Genomic DNA, 22,287 nt, shown 5'->3' on the forward strand with positions numbered 1-22,287 from the left:
AATTTTTCTGTCTGAAAGTGGAAGTTTTTCCTTCAATCCTCCTGCTCATACTCAGCTGTCTGAAAGTGAAACAAACAGGTGGTCTGGAGGCAGGATCCTGTTTAGCACCTCTGAACTTCTGTTTGGCAGGAGGTTCTCCTGTGGCACTTGGGGGCGTGGTTTAATGGTCATGGTGGTGTTGGGTGATGATTGGACTTGATGATCTTAGAGGTCTTTTCCAACTTTAATGATGCTATGGTAAGAGAGTGTGGGAGGTGGTCCATCAGGCTGGAAGGGCCATATGGACAACACCTTCCTACTAATCTAAAAAAACCTTTTCACCCTCACAATCTACAACAGTTTTGGAACCTATGAATGCGAATCTCTTAACCTGTGGAGAACTGAGTTGTGTTTGACCCTGAGCATCCATCACTTACTAGTTTGATGCTATTGCACAAGCAAAGATCCATCTCATGGCTTTTTAATCAGTCCTACTGTTGGGTCCTGCGCTGGTCAAATTTCTAGCCAGAGACCTACTGTAGCGGGGCCAGAGGAGGTCACGGAGATGATGCGAGGGCAGGAACCCCTCTGCTGGGAGCCCAGCAGGAGAGAGTTGGGCTTGGGCAGCCTGCAGAGGGGAAGGCTCCAGAGAGACCTTCTTGTGGACTTTCAGAACTTCAAGGGGCCTGTCGGAAATCTGGAGAGAGACTTTTGAGCAGGGCCTGTTGGGACAGGACAAGGGGAGATGGCTTTAAACTCAACAAGGGAGAAACTAAAAGAGAGAGAAGGAAGAAATGTTTGATGCTGTGGGTGGTGAGACTCTGACCCAGGTTCCCCAGAGAGGTTTTTGCTGCCCCATCCCTGGAACCATTCCAGGTGAGGTTGGCTCAGGCTCTGAGCAACCTGCTCTAGACTGGAGCATCTCTGGGATGAGGAAAGGCTGAGAGCCCTGGAGAAGAGAAAACCCAGAGGGGATCTGATCAGTGCTATCAAGAGCTAAAGGGCCCTGGGGGGCAAGAGGCTGGGGCCAGACTCTTGTGAGTGGTGCCCAGTGACAGGACAAGGGGAAATGGGTCCAAACTGGAACCCAGGAGGTTCCATCTGACCAGCAGGCGAAACTTCTGTGGTGGGAGGGTGGCAGAGCCTGGAGCAGGCTGCTCAGAGAGGCTGTGGAGTCTTCTCTAGAGAGATTCCAAACCTGCTTGGATGCCATCCTGGGCAACCTGCTGTGGGTGCTGTTGGTACCTTCTCTGAAACTGCTTCTTTGTGCATGTGAAGAGTTATTTAGTAGAGTCAAGCCAAGATATCAGAAAGCAGCTCATAGAACTCAAGGCAAATGAAATGCCACCTCATTTTAATAACACAATGACCGTGAGAAATGCTTTTTTTCAAGTGAAGTCAAAATCAAATAATTAGGAGTTTTACCAGGAGCAAGAACAAATATGTTCTTCCTTCTGTCCTCCCTGTGTCTGTTTTTCTTCTGTTCATTTTCCCATACCTTTTTTTTTTTTGGTAGATTCAAATACTACCAAGCTGCTCAAAATGCAGCAGAGGTTCAATCCCTCCTGCTTGTCTCAAGAAGATAGACACTCCAGGTTTCTGGAAGTCTTGAAGCCTGTGTGAAAGCCACGCTTCATTTCAAGACTCATTGGAGATGACAGTGGCTCTGTCTACTCATGGTTTGTGCACAACTGTTGTACTGTTGTACTGGTAGAGGCCCCATCCCTGGAACCATTCCAGGTGAGGCTGGCTGGAGCTCTGAGCAACCTGACCTAGTCGCAGATGTCCATGCTCCCTGGAGGGGTGTTGGACTAGATGGCCTTGAAAGGTCCCTCCCCACCCAAACCAATCTGATTCCCAAGCAGGCTGGTCATCTCCATGATCTCAACCAGCGTGGTGGGAAGGGAGCTGCTGCAGCTCCTACCCCCCTCTAGCTGCAGTCCCTGCTGAGTCACAGCGACACTCCAGCCCCACCGCTGTACACTGAGGTTTTGGGCTCAGTTTACTATTTTTAGGTTGTTTCTCTAATCTGACGCCAGTTCAAGATTTATAAAGTCTTGGGAGTGGTTGGCAAGGGAGTGATGGAGCCCATCCCATCACCTCTTCTCTCACCTGCAATGCAACTGTAAGTGAATTGGTGCTAGAGGCAGAAGTTGTATTTTCTGCTTGTTTTCCTTCATCATCTCAACTGCTGGGTGTTTTCTTAGAGCAAACAAGAAAATATTCTCAACCGCCAACAACCTCTGTCCTTCCCCAGACTCCTCCAGTTAAGGTTGAAGACCTGGATGAAGAAGCTTTTACAATCCTACTTTGAAATAAGACATCTCTGAAACGTAGGTGGACAAGTATTTGAAATCCTTTTAGGGCAACTTTGTTCCCTGTAACAGGCCTAAGTTTAAGATTTAAGCCTAAGTTTAAGTTTCACAAGCCTTAAGTTAAGAAACTCTTCTCCCCCCTTCTTATTTTTGAAGCAGATTATTCAGAAACCTGAAGGTTGGAACGAGCCTTTTTAATTCCATCTCATAGAGGTACCTGTTAATGAACACACTCAGGTAGTTTTAAACCAGGTAGGGTTAGACCAGGTAGATTTAGATATAAACCAGGTAGATTCAGATTTAAACCAGGAGTAGATTCAGATTTCAACCAAGTAGATATAAACCAGGTAGAACAAGTAGATATAAACCAGGTAGAATAAATCAGGTAGATTTAAACCAGGTAGGTTTAAATCAGGTAGGTAAAATCAGGTAGATTTAAACCAGGTAGGTTTAAATCAGGTAGATTTAGATTTAAACCAAGTTGATTTAGATTTAAACCAGGTAGATTTAAGCCAGGTGGATGAAATCAGGTAGATTTAAACCAAGTAGATTTAAACCAGGTAAGTTTAAATCGGGTAGATTTAGATTTAAACCAGGTAGATTTAAACCAGGTAAATTTAAAACGACTGTCATGGGGCCAGTTTTAAGAGGTTAAAAGCTGAGATCTTCCCGAGTGGATGTTGACAGCAAAGCTTCTGTTTCAGCCAGGATTTAATTCCGATCCTGAAATTAAGAGGAGGGTAGCTCCTCATTAGTGTAATCAGCTTAGACGGGCAGACTATTCTAAAGCAATTAGTTCAATTTGTTTGGAACGTGTTTAATTCTAGCTCTAGACGTTGGGCCTCCGCGCGGTTGCTATTTGTGCTCTTTGTCGTGTAATTTTGTGCTCCGTCGTCCCTAAAAATAAACCTTCTGCTCTGAAGGAGGATTTGGGGGCAATCTCCATCCCATTCATCAGCACCACTTCAAAAATCATGCGGAAGTTTTTTGGGATGCCGTCGTGTCCCTGCAGAATGACTCTGGCTGCTCACATAGAGCTGAGTTTCTGCATTGGACATCAGCTGTTTGTTGGATGCCCTGTTGCTCCCTCCTCCCTCTCTCCAAATGACACCAAATTGAGTGGGAGTGTGGATCTTCTGGATGGTCAGGAGGCTCTGCAGAGGGATCTGGCCAGGTTGGGCCAAAGTTTAACGAGGCCAAGTGCTGCGTCCTCCACTTGGGTCACAACAACCCCAGGCAACGCTCCAGGCTTGGGGAGAAGTGGCTGGAAAGTTCTTGGCAGAGAAGGACCTGGGGCTGCTGGTGGAGAGTCGGCTGAACATGAGTCAGGGGGCTCTACACAAGGATCTGGAGAGGTTGGATCCAAAGGCTGAGGTCAATTGGATGAAGTTCAACCAGGCCAAGTGCTGGGTCCTGCCCTTGGGTCACAATAACCCCCTGCAGTTCTCCAGGCTGGGGGGGAGAGTGACTGGAAAGTGCCTGGTGGAAAAGGACCTGGGGGTGTTGGTGGACAGCCATTTGGTGGCCGCCCAGCGTTGGCCCAGGTGGCCAAGAAGGCCACCAGCATCCTGGCCTGGATCAGCACTAGTGTGGCCAGCAGGAGCAAGGGAGTGGTCCTGTCCCTGGACTGGGCACTGGGGAGGCTGCAGCTTGAGGACCAGGGTCAGGTTTGGGCACCAGAGTAGAAGAAAGAGCTGGAGGGGCTGGAGTGGGACCAGAGAAGGGCAACAAAACTGGGGATGGGTCTGGGGAATGTGGCTTGAGGAGCAGCTGAGGGACCTGGGGGTGTTTAGTTTGGAGTAGAGGAGGTTGAGGGGAGACCTTCTGGATCTCTGCAATTCCCTGACAGGAGGCTGGAGTGAGGTGGGAGTTGGTCTCTTCTCCCTAGTAACCAGTGATAGGACAAGAGGCAATGGGTTCAAGTTGCACTATGGGAGGTTTTGACTGAATTTTAGGAAGAATTTCTTTCCTGGCAGAGTTGTGAGGCCTTGACCCAGGCTGCCCAGGGAGGTGGTGGAGTCTCCATCCCTGGAGGGGTTCAAAAAATGTGTAGGTGTGGCACGTGGGGATGTGGTTTGGTGGTCATGGGAGGGTTGGATTGATGGTTGGACTTGATGATCTTAGAGGACTTTTCCAACCTTAATGATTCTGTGATTCAGTAACTCTCTCTGGGTATCTGTTTTGGGGTTCCTCAGGGATGTCCCCTGTCTGCCATGGAGCTCAGCTTTGAAACCTGCACAAAGAGAAGCTATGAAAACCTTCTGTAATAATTTGTCTTGCACTGGAAGACATCAGCTTCTCTTTCTTTGGTCACACCACATCTCAGGGCAGTGGAAACCAATTTCTCACGGGAGCAAAAATTTCTGGTGATTCAGAAGGCACCAGTATCATTTCCTTTTCACAAGCTGTCCTTATCTCCTGGTGGTTTGCTGCAAAGGGACTTGGCTTTTGCACCTCCACTGATGCAGGTGCCACATGTAGCTTCCTGCACTTGCTGCCTCATCTCTTCTTGAGTGTTTTGGGCTGCTCGCTGTCATACCAGGTTTACTCGCAGCCTCTCGTGAGGCTCATACGTAGAGCATCGGTGTGTGTGCAGCAGATGGCTTCCATTTTCTGAGCCTTCCACATGGGGCAGATGCTGCAAAGTCGGATTTCCCTTGGGCATAACCCAGTCCCCACCTGGCTCCAGCCTCCTGTCAGGGAGCTGTGGAGAGCCAGAAGGTCTCCCCTGAGCCTCCTTTGCTCCAGGCTCCACACCCCCAGGTCCCTCTGCTGCTCCTCACCACACTTGGCCTCTAGACTCTTCCCCAGCTTCCTGGCTCCACACTCCATCCCCTCAAGGTCCTTCTTGGCATGAGGGGCCCAAAACTGACCCCAGGATTTGAGGTGTGGTCTCACCAATGCCAAGTCCTTGCCCTGGTCCTGCTGGCCACACTAGTGCTGCTCCAAGCCAGCATGCTGGTTGCCTTCTTGGTCACCTGGGCACACTGCTTGATCATGCAATGGAAATCTGCTGAAAGGTGGTGTTCCCTGGTGTTATCCCAGCTCAGATGAAGCCCTCTTGAAGAGCAGTGGTCCTGATGTTTGTTCCTGATCCCATCCTTGTGTTCAAGCTCGAGCAACACCAGCTTTTTGGGCGTTAATCCAACTTCTTGCTCAGCCACCTGAGCCCAGAGAGGTGGTGGGATGGGTGGGGATGGAGTGAGGATGGCACAGTCCCTTTTGTGGCAGGAGCAGGGTGATTTTTTGCATCTCAGGAAACCCAAGGCTGGAGTCGTGTGGCGTCTAAGGAGCGTGGTGGAAGCAAAGTTGGAGTTTCCACCTTTGATGTCTCTGTTTGCTCTCATTCCAGACGTGATGCTTTCATCTCCAAAATGCTACATTAGCTTTTTGCTGTGCTCATCTTGAATTTTTTCCAAGACTTTGCACTGCTGAGTTTGCAGAATTCATCTGTGGATTCCAGCACAGTGATGGGTCTTCTATTGGGGAGATAAACCTTCCGCGAGAGCAAAGCACTCAGCAGCAAGACTGAAGCTGTTAAGCAAATTCAGATGATCTCTGCCTGCAGAGATCCATGAGAATCATCTGCTTTTTCTCCAAAGGAGAACATGCCTGGATTTTCTTCCCTTAACATGTTGTTCTTGTTCAATGTCATGCAGCAATTCCTTATTTAGATGGGATTTCATACATTAATTGCATTAAACTGATCATGGACAAGAGGAAACAGCCTCAAGTTGCCCCAAGGGAGGTTTAGGTTGGACCTGAGGAACAATTTCCTCCCCACACAAGGTTGTCCAGGCCTGTGCCAGGCTGCCCAGGGCAGTGGTGGAGTTCCCATCCCTGGAGGGGTTTCCAAGCCATGGAGATGTGGTGCTGAGGGACATGGGTCAGTGGGGACCTGGCAGTGCTGGGGGAATAGTTAGGCTTGGTGATCTGAAAGGTCTCTTCCAATCCATACACTTCTATCATTTTATTGTTTGTATGTGAAATGTTGTGTGTTACCTTCAGATCCTTGAGGTGAGACCTCTGCTCTGCCTGCAGCTTTTCATCCTATGCTCTTTGATTACAGAACTGCTCATCTAGGACCAATTATCTCACCTCTCCATGGCTTTGTTTGACCTTTTCAGTCCTCTGCTGACACAGTTCGTCCCCATTTAAAACCTCAAGTTCAACTGCCCAGACAAAGGACACTTTCCTCTCTGTCCATCTCTTCAGTTGGCAACGTCCTCCTTAAGTGTTTACTGATGATATTTGTGGAGTTCCTGTGGTTCACCATGACAATGGACTCGATGGCACCAGGACGTGGTGCTTGTTGCTGAAATGTGGCCAAACTGCATCATGAATTATGCAGCTAGCCCATGATTAAATAAAATGTAATGCAGCTTTCAAGCTTGTAACTTCTCTTTCAAGCTTCCTAAAAAGATACTAGAAGTTGAGTTGCATTGGAGTGAGATCAAGGTGTGTTACCTGATGTCCCTCATCACTTTAACTAGAGTGGGGCTGAGCAGCACGGGCTTGGGCTGGAAGGCTCCACAAGGCTTGTCAGTGATGCTCCTTTGGCTCCAGGATATATCTGTGTCTGAAAATCAGAGCATCTTTATCCTAGCCAAGTGCTTGACTTCAGAGCTGGCAGCGTTACTGCTGAAAACCCTCAGAGAAAAATCAAACCCTAAAAATATACCTGAAACAAATAATGTCTTCTGTAGGCTGGCACTTAGGATGTGTTTTTTCAATGTTCCTCACTGCAGCTTCACCTTGGAGGAGCTCCCACCAAGAGCAGAGCCTTCCAGAGGTTTAAAGCTCTCAATTTTAAACCAATCTACTCCAAGGGTCCTCCAAGTTCAGGGCTTTTGAGTGAGTAAAGCTGACTGAAAGATCTGGGACCCCAGAGAGCACTAAATCATTGCGTCGCTTCCTTCCCTCCATGAAATCCTCATCTTTTGAGTCTTGCTGCAATTCATCTTCCTCATTCTTAAACCCAGTAGGAACTGAGTTTTAATTGCCTTGTTCCCTCTTTACCAAGGAAAGCTTTCCAATTATTCCCTTCCTCTTGCTCTGGGAACAGGATCCTTCACCTTCCTCAAGAGCCTTCCTGCAATTTTCTCCTCCCGCATACCTTAATTAGCACACTCCTACTCCAAGTGGTTCCCTTTCTGGTTTGTGCTTTTCAAGACCCTGCTCCTGATGGAGAAATTGTGGTAGAAGTACTCACTGGTTGGACGTCTTGAATTCGTAATGGTCTTAGCTTTAAATTTCTCCTAGAATATTCTGTTATTCTCTTTTATTCTCTAAAAAGCAGAGGTGATGATCTTGGTATTAGAGGTAATTACGTAGGTAAGTCCTCATCAGGTTTTACTGAAGACTCGGCGGCTCACCATGAGTTACTTAAGAGCTGTTGCAATTCTTCAAGCCCTCAGCACTAAGCTGATGGCATTAAATTGTCATTTCTGTTGATTTGGGGAGGTTTGGAGATGTTTCAGAGCTGCCTGGATCACATCTCATCGTTGTTTGGCTTTTTTGAGTTGCTTCTGCATCCAACCATCTTGTTTTCTTAGAGGATTTAGAAAGCTGGGGAGGGACTTTTTGCAAGGGCATGTGGTAGGGTGAGGGGCGATGGTTTCAAACTGGAACAGATTTAGATTGTAAATGAGGAAGAAGTTTTTCACTGTGAGGGTGGTGAGACACTGGCACAGGCTGCCCAGGGAAGATGTGGATGCTCCATCGCTAGAGGTGTTCAAGGCCAAATTGGATGGGGCTTTGAGCAACCTGCTCTAGCAGGAGGTGTCCCTTGGAATGGGATGAGCTTTAAGGTCCCTTCCACCCCAAATCATTCCATGATTCTATGACTTAGTTGCTGTTAATGCTTCCTCAACCACAAAGCTCTGTTAGGAGCAGCAGCTTCCCAAGACCAGGTTGGGTAAATGATGGGACATACAACACTGGTTAAACTGGGAATTTCTACGATACTCTTCAACATCTCATTGATGCTCCCCGATGACTGACACCTACCACGGTTCCTCAGGCGTGTGAGGTCATGAGATTTAACCCATCCTACGACGATCTTCAGGCTGCACTTTGTCCCTTTGGTGAGGAACACCTGGGAGCATAAGTTCTGCAACATTTAATCTTCAGTTATCTCAGCTCCACGTGTATTGTCTCTCTGGCAGGTTGATGAGTGTGGTTGGGTGGGTTTACAGGGCTTTCCTAAACCGTAGTAGGACATGGAGTTACTGTGTCGCTGACACGCTCCAACCTTGTGCTGCCTCAACCTGCACGTGACAAAAAAAATCAGAATCACTGCATTTCAGGTCTTCTGCTGCATAATTTATGGACCTTTGTGAGCATGTAGTTGGTCCTCCCCATCCTGAGCTTTTACGCTTTGTAGGAGGACGTTGTCTCATTGTGTATTCGCACACAGAAGTTGTTTGACATGGAAGAAACCCCATATTTCAAGACAAAAGCCCTTCTGTTGTGCTTGGAAGCTGCTTATGAGGTGTAGACTGGAAATAGGCGGGGATTAAACAGGGTTTTTCTTGATGATGATGCCAGGGCACCGAATGCCTGTGCTAGATGCTGGTCAGAAAAATTTTCAGTTAGCCCCGTGCTGAATTCATAGAATTGTAGAATCCTTCTGGTTGGAAGACACCTTTAAGATCATTGAGTCCATCCATTAACCGAGCACTGCCAGGTCCCCACTGGCCCATGTCCCTCAGCACCACATCTCCACGGCTTGGAAACCCCTCCAGGAATGGGGACTCCACCACTGCCCTGGGCAGCCTGGGACAGCCCTGGACAATGCTCGTGGGCAAGAAATTGTTCCTCAGGTCCAACCTCAACCTCCTCTGGGGCAACTTGAGGCTGTTTTATCTTGTCCCATAACTTCTTCCTTGGGGGAAGAGCCCGCCCCCCACCTGGCTCCAACCTCCTGTCAGGGAGCTGTGGAGAGCCAGAAGGTCTCCCCTGAGCCTCCTTTGCTCCAGGCTCAGCCCCCCCAGGTTCCTCGGCTGCTCCTCCCCACACTTGGGCTCTAGACCCTTCCCCAGCTTTGTTGCCCTTCTCTGGCCGTGCTCCAGCCCCTCAAGGTCCTTCTTGGAGTGAGGGGCCCAAAACTGACCCCAGGATTCGAGGTGTGGCCTCACCAGGGGGACAATCCCTGACCCAGTCCTGCTAGCCACACTAGTGCTGCTCCAATTCCTTCTCGTCTGGTCTGCTGTGACTTTTCTTTTTGACTCAGTAGGAACTTGGGGAGCACTGGCTCAGTGAACACTCAGACACTACGGCTGCTTTTTTCCTCCCTTGTCTTCTGGTGCCTTTCAGAAGCTCATCCACCCAAAGAGCCGCTGCCAGCCGAGTGTAAATAATCACGTTCTCTCTGCTGAGAAATCTGTTGCCAAGCTGTGAGGTGGGAAGGGTGGGCTCCAGCTCCTGCCAGTTGGGTATGGAGAGTGTGGGGTGCGACTTACAGCAAAAAATGGTTTGCACATATTCTTCGTGGCCATGATGGTTTATTTTGACGTGGTGATAGGACAAAACAGAAATCTTTGCTCTGTTTTAAAGGAAAATTGGGTTGGTTTTTTTCCTTCCTCCTGAGTATAATACGAGTAAAGGGTATGAACATTGTCCCATTGACTGATTTCAGCTCTTGCCCTGTTCTTCCAGCTGAAGGGCTTCCCCAGGTGTACTACTTCGGACCGTGTGGAAAGTACAACGCCATGGTACTAGAGCTGCTTGGTCCTAGCTTGGAAGATTTATTTGACCTCTGTGATAGGACGTTCACTTTGAAGACGGTATTAATGATAGCCATCCAACTGGTGAGTACCCATGGCTCTGCCCAGCAGCCTCCACCATCACAAGTCCTGCTCGGGGCAGTTGGAGGAGGGGGTGCAAGGTTCTAGGGTGTCTGTTGGTTGGAGGGAGAACGTCCTTCCATTGTAGAATCACAAAATGGTTCAGGTTGGAAGGTTTTCTTTCAAAGATCTAGTCCAGCCCCTCTGCTGTGGACAGGGACATCTTTCACTAGGTGCTCAAAGCCCCAGCCAACTTGAACACTTCCAGAGATGGGGCATCTACAGCCTCTTGGGGAAACCTCTTGCCAGTGTCTCACCACCTTCATCGTGAAGAATCTCTTCTTTGTGACCAACCTAAACCTACCGTGTTTCAGTGTAAAAATGTTGCCCCTTGTCCTGTCCCTGCAGGCCTTGGTCAAAAAAGCCTCTCTCCATCTTTCTTATAAAAGAAAGCTGTTCACATTGGAGAAGAACTCCTGCTTAGGAAGGGAAGGTCACATTATGCTTATGAGCAAACTTGCTCTTTTTCTAGCAGAACCAGTGAAGCTGGATTCCTGTGGACTTGCGTCCTGTGGCCTCTTCACAGCCCTGCCCTGGTATCTACCCCAGCTCCCTCCCCCTGTTTGGACATCCCCTGGAACATCTCATTTCTTACCCACTCCCCGGGACACGAGGAGGACAGCACCCTCCCACTCTCCTACCAGTTCGACTGGTTTGGTGCTCCCAGACTGAAACCTCTCAGAGCCATGGGAGCTGAGCTCTTCTTAGCCAAAACACCATAATTTGAGCTCTCTGCCTTGGTCAGATGGAGTCAAAATTAGCCAATAGGTTTAAATGATGAACAGTTGGAAAAGAAGAGATCTACTGGCACCCTCAGAGGCCCTAATTTGTCTGAAAAAGAGAGGAAACCAAGCCGAAAGGGGGAGCTTGGATTTGTGTGCACCTTAAAAGTAGACAACGTCCTGTACTTGGACGGCCTTCACTGGCATCATCTGCTGGTCTTGTGACCTCACCCAGCCTGCCGACTCATCGAGACACTGGGACCAATTTGAAAACCAGGCTTAGGGTGATGCAGGGGAACACCAAAAGCAGTGGCAAAATGGAGTTGTTGTTCTCCAAAAGGAGCAGGCAGCGCTGCTCCGTTCTGCATGGGGACGTGCTTTAGGACCTTTCCAACCTTCTCAGGAAGATCAGGTGAGTTACTAGCTTGGAGTGTGCACATTTAAGGAGGCAGATTTAGCATCTTCAGGCGTGCCCCATCTCCTTCCCTGGGATATTTCATAGAATCATACCGTTGCAGAATGGTTTCGGTTGGAAGGGACCTTTCAAGGTCATCTAGTCCAACCCCCCCTGCAGGGAGCAGGGACATCTCCAGCTAGATCAGGTTGCTCAGACCCCTGGCCAACCTCACCTGGGATGGTTCCAGGGATGGGGCATCAACCACCTCTCTGGGCAACCTGGGCCAGGGGCTCACCACCCTCAGTGTCAAAAGTTTCTTCCTCTCTAGTTTAAATCTACCTCTTTTAGTTTAAACCCATCACCTCTTGGCCTGTCACAGCTTGAGGCTGTTTCCTCTTGTCCTGTCACTTGTTCCTTGGGAGAGGAGCCCGACCCCCACCTGGCTCCAGCCTCCTGTCAGGGAGCTGTGGAGAGCCAGAAGGTCTCCCCTGAACCTCCTTTGCTCCAGGCTCAGCACCCCCAGGTCCCTCAGCTGCTTCTCGCCACACTTCGGCCCTAGACCCCGCCCCAGCTTCGTTGCCCTTCTCTGGCCACACTCCAGCCCATTTCCTACCTCTCAGTGAAGACCAGCACTGAAGGAGTCCTCTGTTTTCCTTCTTCAGCAGAAGTTCTCCATCTCTGCTTCTGCTTCTGCTGTAATTTGTGCTTCTCTGATGCTTCAGGTCTCTGCTGAGAGCATCAAACCTCAACAGCTTCCTCCATCCTCTGTTTGCACTCGAGTAGATCAAGTGGTTGATGTTCCTGAATGAAGCAAAGCTTGGCAATTCCAAAGGTGTCCACTAGTGTCAGTCCCTAAAGTCCATAAATCCAAAGTCTTTTCAGGACTTTGAGGAGCAGACCTGGTGTTTGGGCTGGGGGAAAACACTTTTTTTTTATTCTGCTTTCAATATTTCACTCCTGGCCAGGTCCAACTCAGTTGCTCATTGGCAACTCAGTTTTATCAGGAGTAGATGTTATTTTCACCCTTGCTTTAAGTTCTTGCTGGCAGAGACAAGGTCCCTTGTGCAAATACTTCTGGTTACAATCTGGACCAAGTCATAGAATCATGGAAATCACAGGGAGAAGTTTTTTGACTGGTGACCATGAAAATCATCTTGCGTGAGAGATGCCAAAACAGCCTTTAAATAGGTGGAACTTTTTGTTTCTGCTGATCTGATCAAGCAGATGGTGTGTGATTGCTCCAGCCAAGCAGGTGATGTGTGGACTCAAATTTATCAGGAGGGTCTAGAGATGGAATTGCCACTGATATCAGATCTTAACAGCTACCTTTGTGGGGGAAGAGGGTTTATTACACTTGCTTCCTTGGCAGAAGAAAGGAAAATAAACCCACTAATTTCTTTGTCATCTGGTGAGATGTCCCAAAAATGCCCCAGTGCAGGGGTCCTGCTGCGTGCCAGGAGATCCTGTCCCCTCCTAGGGCCTTCTCCAACGTCTGAGGTGGAGGTTTGTGGCTCCAAAGATGGACTTGTCCAGCTGTGGCCATGGAAATCCTGCTTTAATTCCATGCCTAGCCTTCCTGTGCCCCATGATAAAATCCTGGAGTTGGTTCTTATATTGCATTACCAGAGGAGATGTGACACTGCTCCAGAGTCACTGGTTTTCCAGTGGAAAAACATCTCCAACAGTTAGACCCAGCTCCTGGCAGTAGTTTCTCCACCCACAGAAGAATTAGCACATAGGGGTTGGAGCCCATAGATCAAACACTAAGGAGTGGCCACTGTGTCTCCTCAGCCAACACATTTCTGGAGTGGAAACTCCACTTCTCTTCTTCAGCTGTGCCACAGGTTTGCATCAGGCTGAGGTGAACATCTTGTCAGGATGAAGAAAGCATGGAGGTTGCTCCAGGAAACATCCTTCTGACTTGGAGAGCTTCTTTCAGCCATCATTGGCTGCGCTCAGCTCTTCAGCAGCACGTCGTGAAGCATCCAGGCAGGTGGAAGTAGAGAAAAAAATACCCAACAAGCACCTGTGGAAGCCACAAAGGCAGGTAAATAAGTGTCTTCAAGCGCTGCTGGAGCATGTCAGTTCATCTGACATCTCAACAAAAGGAACAACAAAACCCAGGCTTTTTTTAGGTTGTGTAATTGCTGTTGGTCACTTCACCAACTGAGCTTCTCCAGTAGCAGGGACCAATCAAATGAGGGAGTCAGGCTCTGTTTGAAGGCTGTGGAGAGGCAAGGAGACACTTTGTTCCAGTTTTAAAAGCGGCATCTTAGTGTGAATGGCCTCCCAACTTGTCTTTTTGTCTTCTGACCTGCTACTGTGGCCTGTGGGTGACTCCAAGCGTGAAGAATGGCTAAAGTGCAGAACGTCTGCTCTGTTCTGCCTCAACCTAGGCTTGATTAGAAATAATGGTTGGTAGCCATGAAGCTCATTTTCTCAGCACGTGGAAATAAATCACTGCTTGGAGGGGAGGGGAGTGGCAACGCGTGATGGTACCTTCTTTGAGGAGCCTTTGAGGAAGTCCTACTTTGCAAGACTGATCCACCTTCAGACAATTTTTTTTTCCAGTCTGCTGCCCTCCCTGTGCAGCGTTTTTCATTTTCTAAGGAGTGCTGCCCCCTCCTGCTTGGAAATGTGCTGGAAATGCATCAGGTTTTCCTTTTGTCTTGGTTAGAAGGCAGAATTGTGTCCCACCTCCCTTATCCCTTAGTTTCCCAGGTAGAGAGGTAAATAAGGAAGGCAGGGGTAATAAAAGCTTTGCACTGATTGAAAAGTTAACAAAATGAAATATATTATTTAACAGGGAACAGAAAGGAAGAAGGGTAGGGGTTTAACAGGGTAAAGGGATTATAGTGACAACAAAGCAAGGAAGGTTAAACTTCCAAAAATACAAAACCCAAATGCTGTGCTGAAGCTCCCCAGTGCTGGATCTCGCTGGATTGAGGTGGATTGAAGCTGGATGCACGATCCTTGGATGTAGATGGAGGCAGGGAATGAGTCTGTAGATCAGGCCCAGGTCCCAAGATGGCCATGGCCACGTGCAGCACAGGGAACCACAAAGCAGCAGCAGAGCAGCGTGTCTCCGGCCAGGACCCCAGCAGAGGAGAAGAGAAGAGAGCAAGAGAGGAAGAGGCGTGCCTTCTCACCCCCTTTATAGACCCCTGCAGGAAGTCCCGAAGACAGGGAGAGAGGAGTGGGAATAGAACAGGTCTTCACCCCTTTCATTCAGGCTCCTCCTGGGTTCAGATTTCAGATCTCACCGACCAGGAGCAGCAGGTTTCAAACCATTACACCTTTAAAAATAAGGTGGGAAGGGGATGGAGGAATCACTGAAGTTTTTGAGGATGAGGGTGGTGAGCCCCTGGCCCAGGTTGCCCAGAGAGGTGGTTAATGCCCCATCCCTGCAACCATTCCAGGTGAAGTTGGATGATGCTCTGAGCAACTCACTTTCATTGCAGATGTCCCTGATCCGCGCAGGGGGGTTGGACTAGATGACCTTGAAAGGTCCCTGCCAACCCAAACCAGTCTCTGATGCTGTGTGGAGCTTTCAGTCAGGTGTAGGTCTAAGATCTGTAAAGAGAAAGAGACATCTGGGTTTGCCAGCTGAGAACGCTGGATGCAGAGCAAGAAACCAAAGAGTAGTTGGAGTCTGCTGGTGATTTTCTGCAGGGAGCGACCTGGTGGGGGGACCAGCTGGTGGCTCTCACCTTCGATGTGCCCCGGTTCTGATAGCATCACGCTGTGAGGTCCACCACGACAGGCAGTGACCTCTGTGGACTGATGCTTGTTAGTGCAAAATCATAGAATAGTTTTGGTTGGAAGAGACCTTTCAGATCATTAAGTCCAACTGTTACCCCGGCACTGCCAGGTCCCTACAAGCCCATGTCCTTCAGCACCACATCTCCATAGCTTTGGAACCCCTGCAGGGATGGGGACTCCAGCACTGCCTGGTTAGAGGGGTAAGTGATCCTTCCATCGCCTCACAAGTGGGCTTCTTGCCCTTCTACCTTCCCTCCTCCCTCACACCACCAGAACAAAGCTAGTCAAAAGCTGGAAGACATTCCAGCTCTTCCTAGTTGACAACCAATGGGATTAATTATGATTTTTAGTCAGCATTGAGGATAATAAGGCTTCTGCCTGCCCAAAAACCCCCCTCCGTGAAGAATCTGGCATATCTACAACAACATATGGGTCGAGGGAGGAAGGTGGTAAGACACAGAGCAACAAGAGAAGGCCGTGGGCAAGGGAAGAGCTCCTGGTAACCGGTTGAATATGTTTCAAATCAATACCAAAAAGCTGCTGCAGTTCCTTGTGGCATCCTTCCAAGAGCTGTGTCCTTGTGGCAGCAATTCAGAAACGGCCGTTTCTGTAGGCATAAAGTCAGGGAGGGGGTTGCAGAGAGAGGGGAGGAGATGGTGGATTCCTCTTCCAGGCCTACATTGGAGGACGCGACCCAGCTCAGCTCAGCGACGGGCAAACCCCCCCCGCCTCAGGAGCCTGGAGAGCACAGGAGCCCATCTGCCCCCTGGTAACTTTTGCCTTGTCCTTTTGCAGATATCTCGCATGGAGTATGTGCATTCAAAGAACCTCATCTACCGAGATGTCAAGCCCGAGAACTTCCTCATTGGCCGCCAAGGCAATAAGAAGGAGCACGTCATCCACATCATAGACTTTGGGTTGGCCAAGGAGTACATTGACCCAGAAACCAAAAAACACATCCCTTACAGGGAACACAAGAGCTTGACTGGGACGGCGAGATACATGTCCATCAACACGCATCTTGGCAAAGGTCTGTGTGGCTGGTGGGAGTCCTGGAGGTCTCAGCTTGTGGCCGTCTCGAGCTGTTTGTCACCTCTCGAGGTCGTGGTGCTGTTTACAGCTATGAGGGGGTTTTTTTCCACCTTTTTTGAGGAAAGAGCTGAAATATTGGAAGCCTCCTAATTATAGTTTTTATTGGGTGGAGAAAATGAATGATTTAAGTCATTTTAAACCCTTTTTCATCTCCTCTCCTCACTGCCACCTTTCATACCAAGTTAGATTTCTGTGCCTGAAAGACAAAAAACCTTATTAAATGTTTAGATTCACTGAAACTCCTAAAAGCAGTAAGATGATGGAACGTTCTCTGAGGGGTCTCCTTCCCAGTTATGAGATCAAGGTGTTGGTGGCTTCCTCATCTCTTGGAGCACTCGCTTTGGGGAGTGAGGTGGGATGAACCCACCTTCTCATTTTGGAGTGCTCCAGATTTGTTCTTCTGTCCTGTGTCCTCTCTTGGGTTTTTTTATACATTTTGGTAGATCATTTTAAGGATGCTTTTTTCCTTTGGCTTCAGGCCCCTTTTTTCCACCCTCATTTATAATCCTAACATCTGCATGGCAACAGCAGCAAGTCTTTCAAAAGGCAAAGCAGTGCTAGAAGGAGCTATTTTTGATCTGCTCTGATGTGATGGGCTACAGAAACACTTGCGAAAGGTTCACACTGCAATGTGGTGGTTCCCTGCAGCTGGTTGCAGGTGTCCCCTGCCTGCTCATGGAACTGTTTCAGTTGGAAAAGATCTTTCAGATCATCGAGTCCAAACATTAATCTAACACTGCCAAGTCCACCACGAAACCATGTTCCTCAGCGCCACATCTCCACAGCTTGGAAACCTCTCCAGGGATGGGTACACAACCACTGCTCTGAGTGGTGTCTACCACTGCCCCCACCTGGCTCCAAGCTCCTGTCAAGGAGTTGTGGAGAACCAAAAGGTTTCCCCTGAGCATTCTTTCCTCCAGGCTCAACACCCCCAGGTCTCTCAGCCGCTCCCCACCAGACTTGTGGCAAATTACATAATCCAGCACCACGTCCCAGATGCACCATCTTCCAGAGGAGAACTGGGGAACTGCTTTATTCCTCCATAGTTAATAGTTCTACGTCGTATCCCTTCTACCCAAGGCTGGGCAGTATGTCGTAGAGCTCCTGTGTTACCTCATGACTTCCAGCTGATCTTTTCTTCACGTATTTCATGGGTCTTTTGGAACAGCTTCTAGATGTTTTTGCGCAAGGTCGGAGCTACAGAGAGCACGTGAACTTCCCTGTGATCATCTTCTCTCAGGAATAGGTGTGGATCAGATCTCAGCTCCGTTTCTGCGGCTGCAGCAATAATTTGTCATCTCTTCTGTTCTAGAGCAAAGTCGTCGAGATGACTTGGAAGCCCTCGGCCATATGTTCATGTATTTCCTCCGAGGCAGTCTGCCCTGGCAAGGACTGAAGGTAGGTCTCCGCTTTAAATTTTGCCCTTTGAAACTTTGATCTCTGCCCAAATGAGGATCTGGTGGGAGAACATTTGCCATATCCAGGCAGAAACTCTGCCCTCTCCTTTGTGGCCTTGAAGTCTAACAACAAGGTGAAGTATTGAGCTCAGCTGGATGCTCCGTGCTTCAGACTTGATGAAATGTCATGTGCAGCGTGGAGGGCTGCAAGCAGTAGAGTTATGGCAACTGCAGCTCACGCCCATCAGCTGAATTAAGTAGGAGGAGCTCGTTTGCTGGCGCTGGAGCTGTTAGTAGCTACATCTTCCCTTCTCCATCGCTTCCCTGATGATGATCCCAAAGCTGCTGTGTTCAGCTCTGGGATGGCAGGGAGTAAAGGGGTTGGGTTCAATCAGGTCGGAAAAGTTTATTAATGGAGACAATGAGTCTTGTTAGTACCACGGGGAAAAGGAGAGCAGCTCTTGGGCTCAGTAGAGTGCTGCTGTGGTCAGTGGCAGTGGTAGACCTTGTTAAGCTGCTTCGTCACCATCTGTCCAGAGTTAGTCTCAGCTTAACCTTATCAGCCATGCCAGAAATGCTGGTGACAGATCAGTGCTGAAATTGATAGGAATCAGCTGACTGCTCTTGAAGTCCTGTGTTCTTGTAGCTCCAGAACGAACACAGGCTCTTTAGCCTGATCTAGAATATGGCATCTTCACTCTCCTGGGTTCCTCAGCATCCACTTTTGGTCTATCCTGTCAGTGCTAAGTCTTGAGAGAACATCTTAGGACGCTCATTATGCTACTGCCAGGTCTAATTGGCCTGTTTTGAACTGGAGGCAATAAAACCTGTTTGTAGGGTACCAAGTGGAGCAGAGTTCTCTGCTTCATTTTTTTCTGAAGACATGTTGGTTGCTGATGGCTCCAAGCCTAGAGGAAGATGCTGCTGTGCTGTCACAGTATAAGCAGCTCATTTCGTTGTCTCCATGAAAGCTTCCCTGAACTGGGAACTGGCAAGAAGTCAACCTTGGAAGACACTAACAAGTGTCCTTTCTTTCAAGTACTGAAGATGTGAGGTCTATGACAGGGTGTGATAATATTTGTAGTCTAAGATGGAGTTCAGTCACAAGTAACATCTTCTGATGCCACCCAGGATCAGTATTAAATCCCTTGTTTTTCTTCCCATACAGCATGTCCTTTATCACATGGTTGAACTCTTTCTCCACAACTGTTTTGTCTTTGTGCGCTACAGGCTGACACCTTAAAAGAGAGGTATCAGAAGATTGGGGACACAAAGAGAAACACTCCCGTTGAAGTTCTCTGTGAGAACTTCCCAGGTAAAGCCCTGATGGGACCATCTCAGTGCAGCTGGAGGTGGACATAACTTGTTAGATATGATGGTTCTCATCTCCTCTGGCAGAAAGTATTTGGGTGGTGTGTGTCCGTTGTGTCGTTCCTCAAGATGGCAAACAATTGGAGCTGCTGCAATAAGTTAGTGGGGCCTGAGGGCTTGTGGCTTTGGCTTAAAATGAGCAGAACTCTTCTTATCAAGGAGGCTGGACAATGCTCCAATGCCTCATGTTCCTGCTTTGCTTCTTGGCTTCCTTCCAAAAGAAGGCCCTGTTATTTTCCCTCTTCCACATGACCATGTTGGATCCACTGAGTTAATTCTGTTCCAAATGGAAAAGTTTTACAGGTGTTATAATTGTAGGTGGCCAGCTCAGAAGGTGGGTTGATGTGTCTGACCTTGAATTCCACCTTCTGACAGTAGTTTGAAGGAGAGTGTTACTAAAGATGTGCTTCTAGCCAAGCCTTTCTCCAGTTAAACAGAAGTCCACCTTGGAGCTAGAAGAGCAGAGTACAAAGCTATAAAGCCCTCCACAGGTATCTTGTGGCCTCTCCCCAGGTTCCCTGTGGCCTTCATGGAGTGGTTTTGGTGTTTTGTGTAGAAAGCTGGAATCCTGATGCCAGGGAGATCCCCACAATGAGCCCCATTCCTGTAGGAGCCATTGTGTCACATGGCTCTTTCCCAGCACGAGGAGCAGCGAGCCTGGAAGGGGATCGTTGCACTCAAGTCATGCTAATTCCCCAGATGTATTTGGATCTAAAGTCCACCTAGTCCCAAGGAGAACAGCTTCAAGTTGGTTGTTCTCATCCTTCTTCCCAATGCTTCTTCCTCAGAGCTCGGTCCCATGTGCAGGTCCCACCTTTCAGGACTTCCAGGGGCCTGTCAGAAAGCTGGGGACAGACCTTTGAGCAGGGCCTGTTGTGACAGAGCAAGGGGTGATGCTTTGAGAACTCAAACAGGAGATTTAGACCAGGTAGAAGGAAGAAATTTTTGATGCTGAGGGTGGTGAGACCCTGGCCCAGGTTGTTGCTGGAGGCCGGGAGTGCCACAGGGTGCCCACCAACATCTCCTGTGTCCATTTCAGTTTTCCATGTGAGGAGATGTTCATGTGAGCATCGCTAAATCCCAGACCTTGGTTTATAACAACTCCTTCAGAAGGTTCAGAAGTAAAAGCAGACTCTTCTTAGACTTTGGACAGGTCAGGAAAGGTCTGGAAAGCCAAGTAAGATTTGTCCAGCACTAAAAGACGGTCAAGCAGGTCACTGAGGTGAAGACTCGTTGGGTTCCTTCAGCTGAACTGAGCAGAGCCTGGACAACCCGTGTCACTGGTGGTCTGGCCCTCAACTCAACGTTCAGCACCAACTTTGAGCCCCGTGCCGTGGGAAAGTGCTTGTTGGAGCTCCTCAGAAAGTGTTTTTCCAGTGTGCGTGGCAACGATGGAGCTCGTGTGCGAGCAGAGCTGACACTGCTGCTTCTTTCCCCTCTTCCAACAGAGGAGATGGCCACGTACCTCCGCTACGTCCGGCGATTAGACTTCTTTGAGAGACCAGACTACGATTATTTACGGACCATCTTCACGGAGCTGTTTGAAAAGAAAGGCTACACCTTTGACTACGCCTACGACTGGGTCGGCAGGCCAATTGTAAGTTGTCCTTGCTGCTTCCTCACCACCCAGCTCTTTCTTCCACATAATCCAAATTCAGGAGCTTAGGATCAAATCTTTCCCTTCTGTCCTCTTGCTGACAAAGTGAGATGTCCTGACATTGTGCTCAGGGAGTTCTTGAAGTTTCCTTAAGAGGCAGAGGGTCCCTTCTGACCCCTGGTGGGACATTCAAACCTGATTTTCCCACTTGTGGCAATGAACATGACTAGATTTCATTTCCTCTAGTCTAGCACAGGATTTGAGACCTATATCTAAAGGACATCCATCCTAAAGCAGGAGACCATACTTGCCACCTCAGCATGGAATGGTGGGAGACCTCTGCAATCGTAGAGCTCTCATCGATATCAAAGCAGGGCCCTGATGGATGCTCAGCAAATGGTAACAGCAAACCAGTTCTGAGTGCAAAAGATCTTGGGGCTTACCCTGCTGCAGAGCCAGCTCTTTATAGCACATGGCAAGGAAGTGTGGGAGTAACCAAGCTGCATTTAGCAGTTCCATCATACCAGATGGACCATAATCGTGATCTTGTTGCGTTGCCTCTGTTGTCAAAAGCTGTTTACACTGGAGAGGACCTTGGCCAGAAGATGTCTCTTAGGGAAATGTGTCAGAAGAGTCTAAAGCTCTTCCAGTTGTGTTTCATGTCATTCTGCTGGTGGCCTTCTTCTAACAGCCAGTCACCAAGACACCTGCAAATTCATTGTTATTGGGTTCACATCAAAAGCATGCTGAACTTGGTACTGCTGCTGGTGATTTACTGTCCCAACTCTATTGAGCATCACCAACAACTTCTGTGCCCAGAGGAGTCGCTGAGAAGCCATTTCCTTCTGTGAATCATGGTTTTTCTCCTCATTTTTGTTTCATTACAACAGCAGTTGATAAAAAGCACCTTGCAAGACAAACGTGCTGCTGCCGACAGCCGCAGTGGTTGCTATGGAGATGTTGGTGTTGTGAGCAGGGATTATGACTCGGGTGAGAAGGGAGCAGATGAAGCTTTAATTTTCACACATCCAGTTTCTACGCAAGTGTGATTTTTAAAAGCAGCAGGACGATGAGATGAGGAAAACGAGTCGGTGTCTTCTCGGTTGTAATAATCCCACGTGAGATGCGTGAGGTGTGATCTGACACTGACACCGATGCCTAATTATATCTTTTTAATTCGTTTTTATACAGTGCTGGTGTCCATGCCTATCACGTCACAAGGGTTTTACAACCCTGGCTGTCGTTTTCCTCGGTTATTGCCCCACCTTTGACCAGCATTTTGGTGTTTTCCCACTTCCTCAGGAGCCAGCCTGAGGGTTGTGCATGAGTGTGTTGAGAGAATGAGCAGCACCTTCAGCAGATCATCTTTGTGAACAGTTCATCCTCATGACCCCCTTCTCTAATCCCTTATTTTCCAGCCTACCCCGGTGGGATCTGTCCATGTCGACTCTGGGACATCCGCGGTGACACGAGACAGCCACATCCACAGGGATCGACCATCCCAACAGGCCCTTCGCAACCAGGTGGGTCGCTCGCAGCGGCTGTGGGGGTTTGGCACCTCTCGGGGTTCCTCTTGGAGCAGAGGAGTGGGAGCCACGTGCCGTTGGAGGTGGCTGAGGCTGAGCCGTGCCTTTGTCATGAAAAGCACAATTCCTGCGTCATTTAGAGCTTGTGATCCGAGGGGAATTTTGTCAAAGCAACAGGTTGCTGAAATGATGTTTTGGCCGGTCCTCGAGATCACAAACCAAGTGGAGTCCAGTTTGGAATGGGTCGTTTTTCTGTAGTTTGTGGGTAAATTAAGTCGACTA

The 22,287-nt window shown here is 48.7% G+C and overlaps 1 protein-coding gene across 3 annotated transcripts in view; it reads left to right on the top strand.

Moving 5' to 3' along the window:
* The window catches only part of CSNK1G1 (casein kinase 1, gamma 1), a 49,816-nt gene that overhangs the window by 17,282 nt on the left and 10,247 nt on the right, over positions 1–22,287 (top strand). For all 3 annotated transcript variants that reach the window (XM_008948488.1, XM_008948489.1, XM_008948491.1), the window contains exons 4-9: positions 9,954–10,105; positions 15,818–16,052; positions 17,427–17,512; positions 18,742–18,826; positions 20,331–20,479; positions 21,898–22,002. In XM_008948488.1, coding sequence (XP_008946736.1) covers positions 9,954–10,105; positions 15,818–16,052; positions 17,427–17,512; positions 18,742–18,826; positions 20,331–20,479; positions 21,898–22,002 — 812 coding nt within the window. The remainder of the gene's footprint in view (positions 1–9,953; positions 10,106–15,817; positions 16,053–17,426; positions 17,513–18,741; positions 18,827–20,330; positions 20,480–21,897; positions 22,003–22,287) is intronic.

This window comes from Merops nubicus, unplaced genomic scaffold (assembly GCF_000691845.1).
Source record: "Merops nubicus isolate BGI_N331 unplaced genomic scaffold, ASM69184v1 scaffold1371, whole genome shotgun sequence".
Lineage (NCBI taxonomy): Eukaryota > Metazoa > Chordata > Aves > Coraciiformes > Meropidae > Merops > Merops nubicus.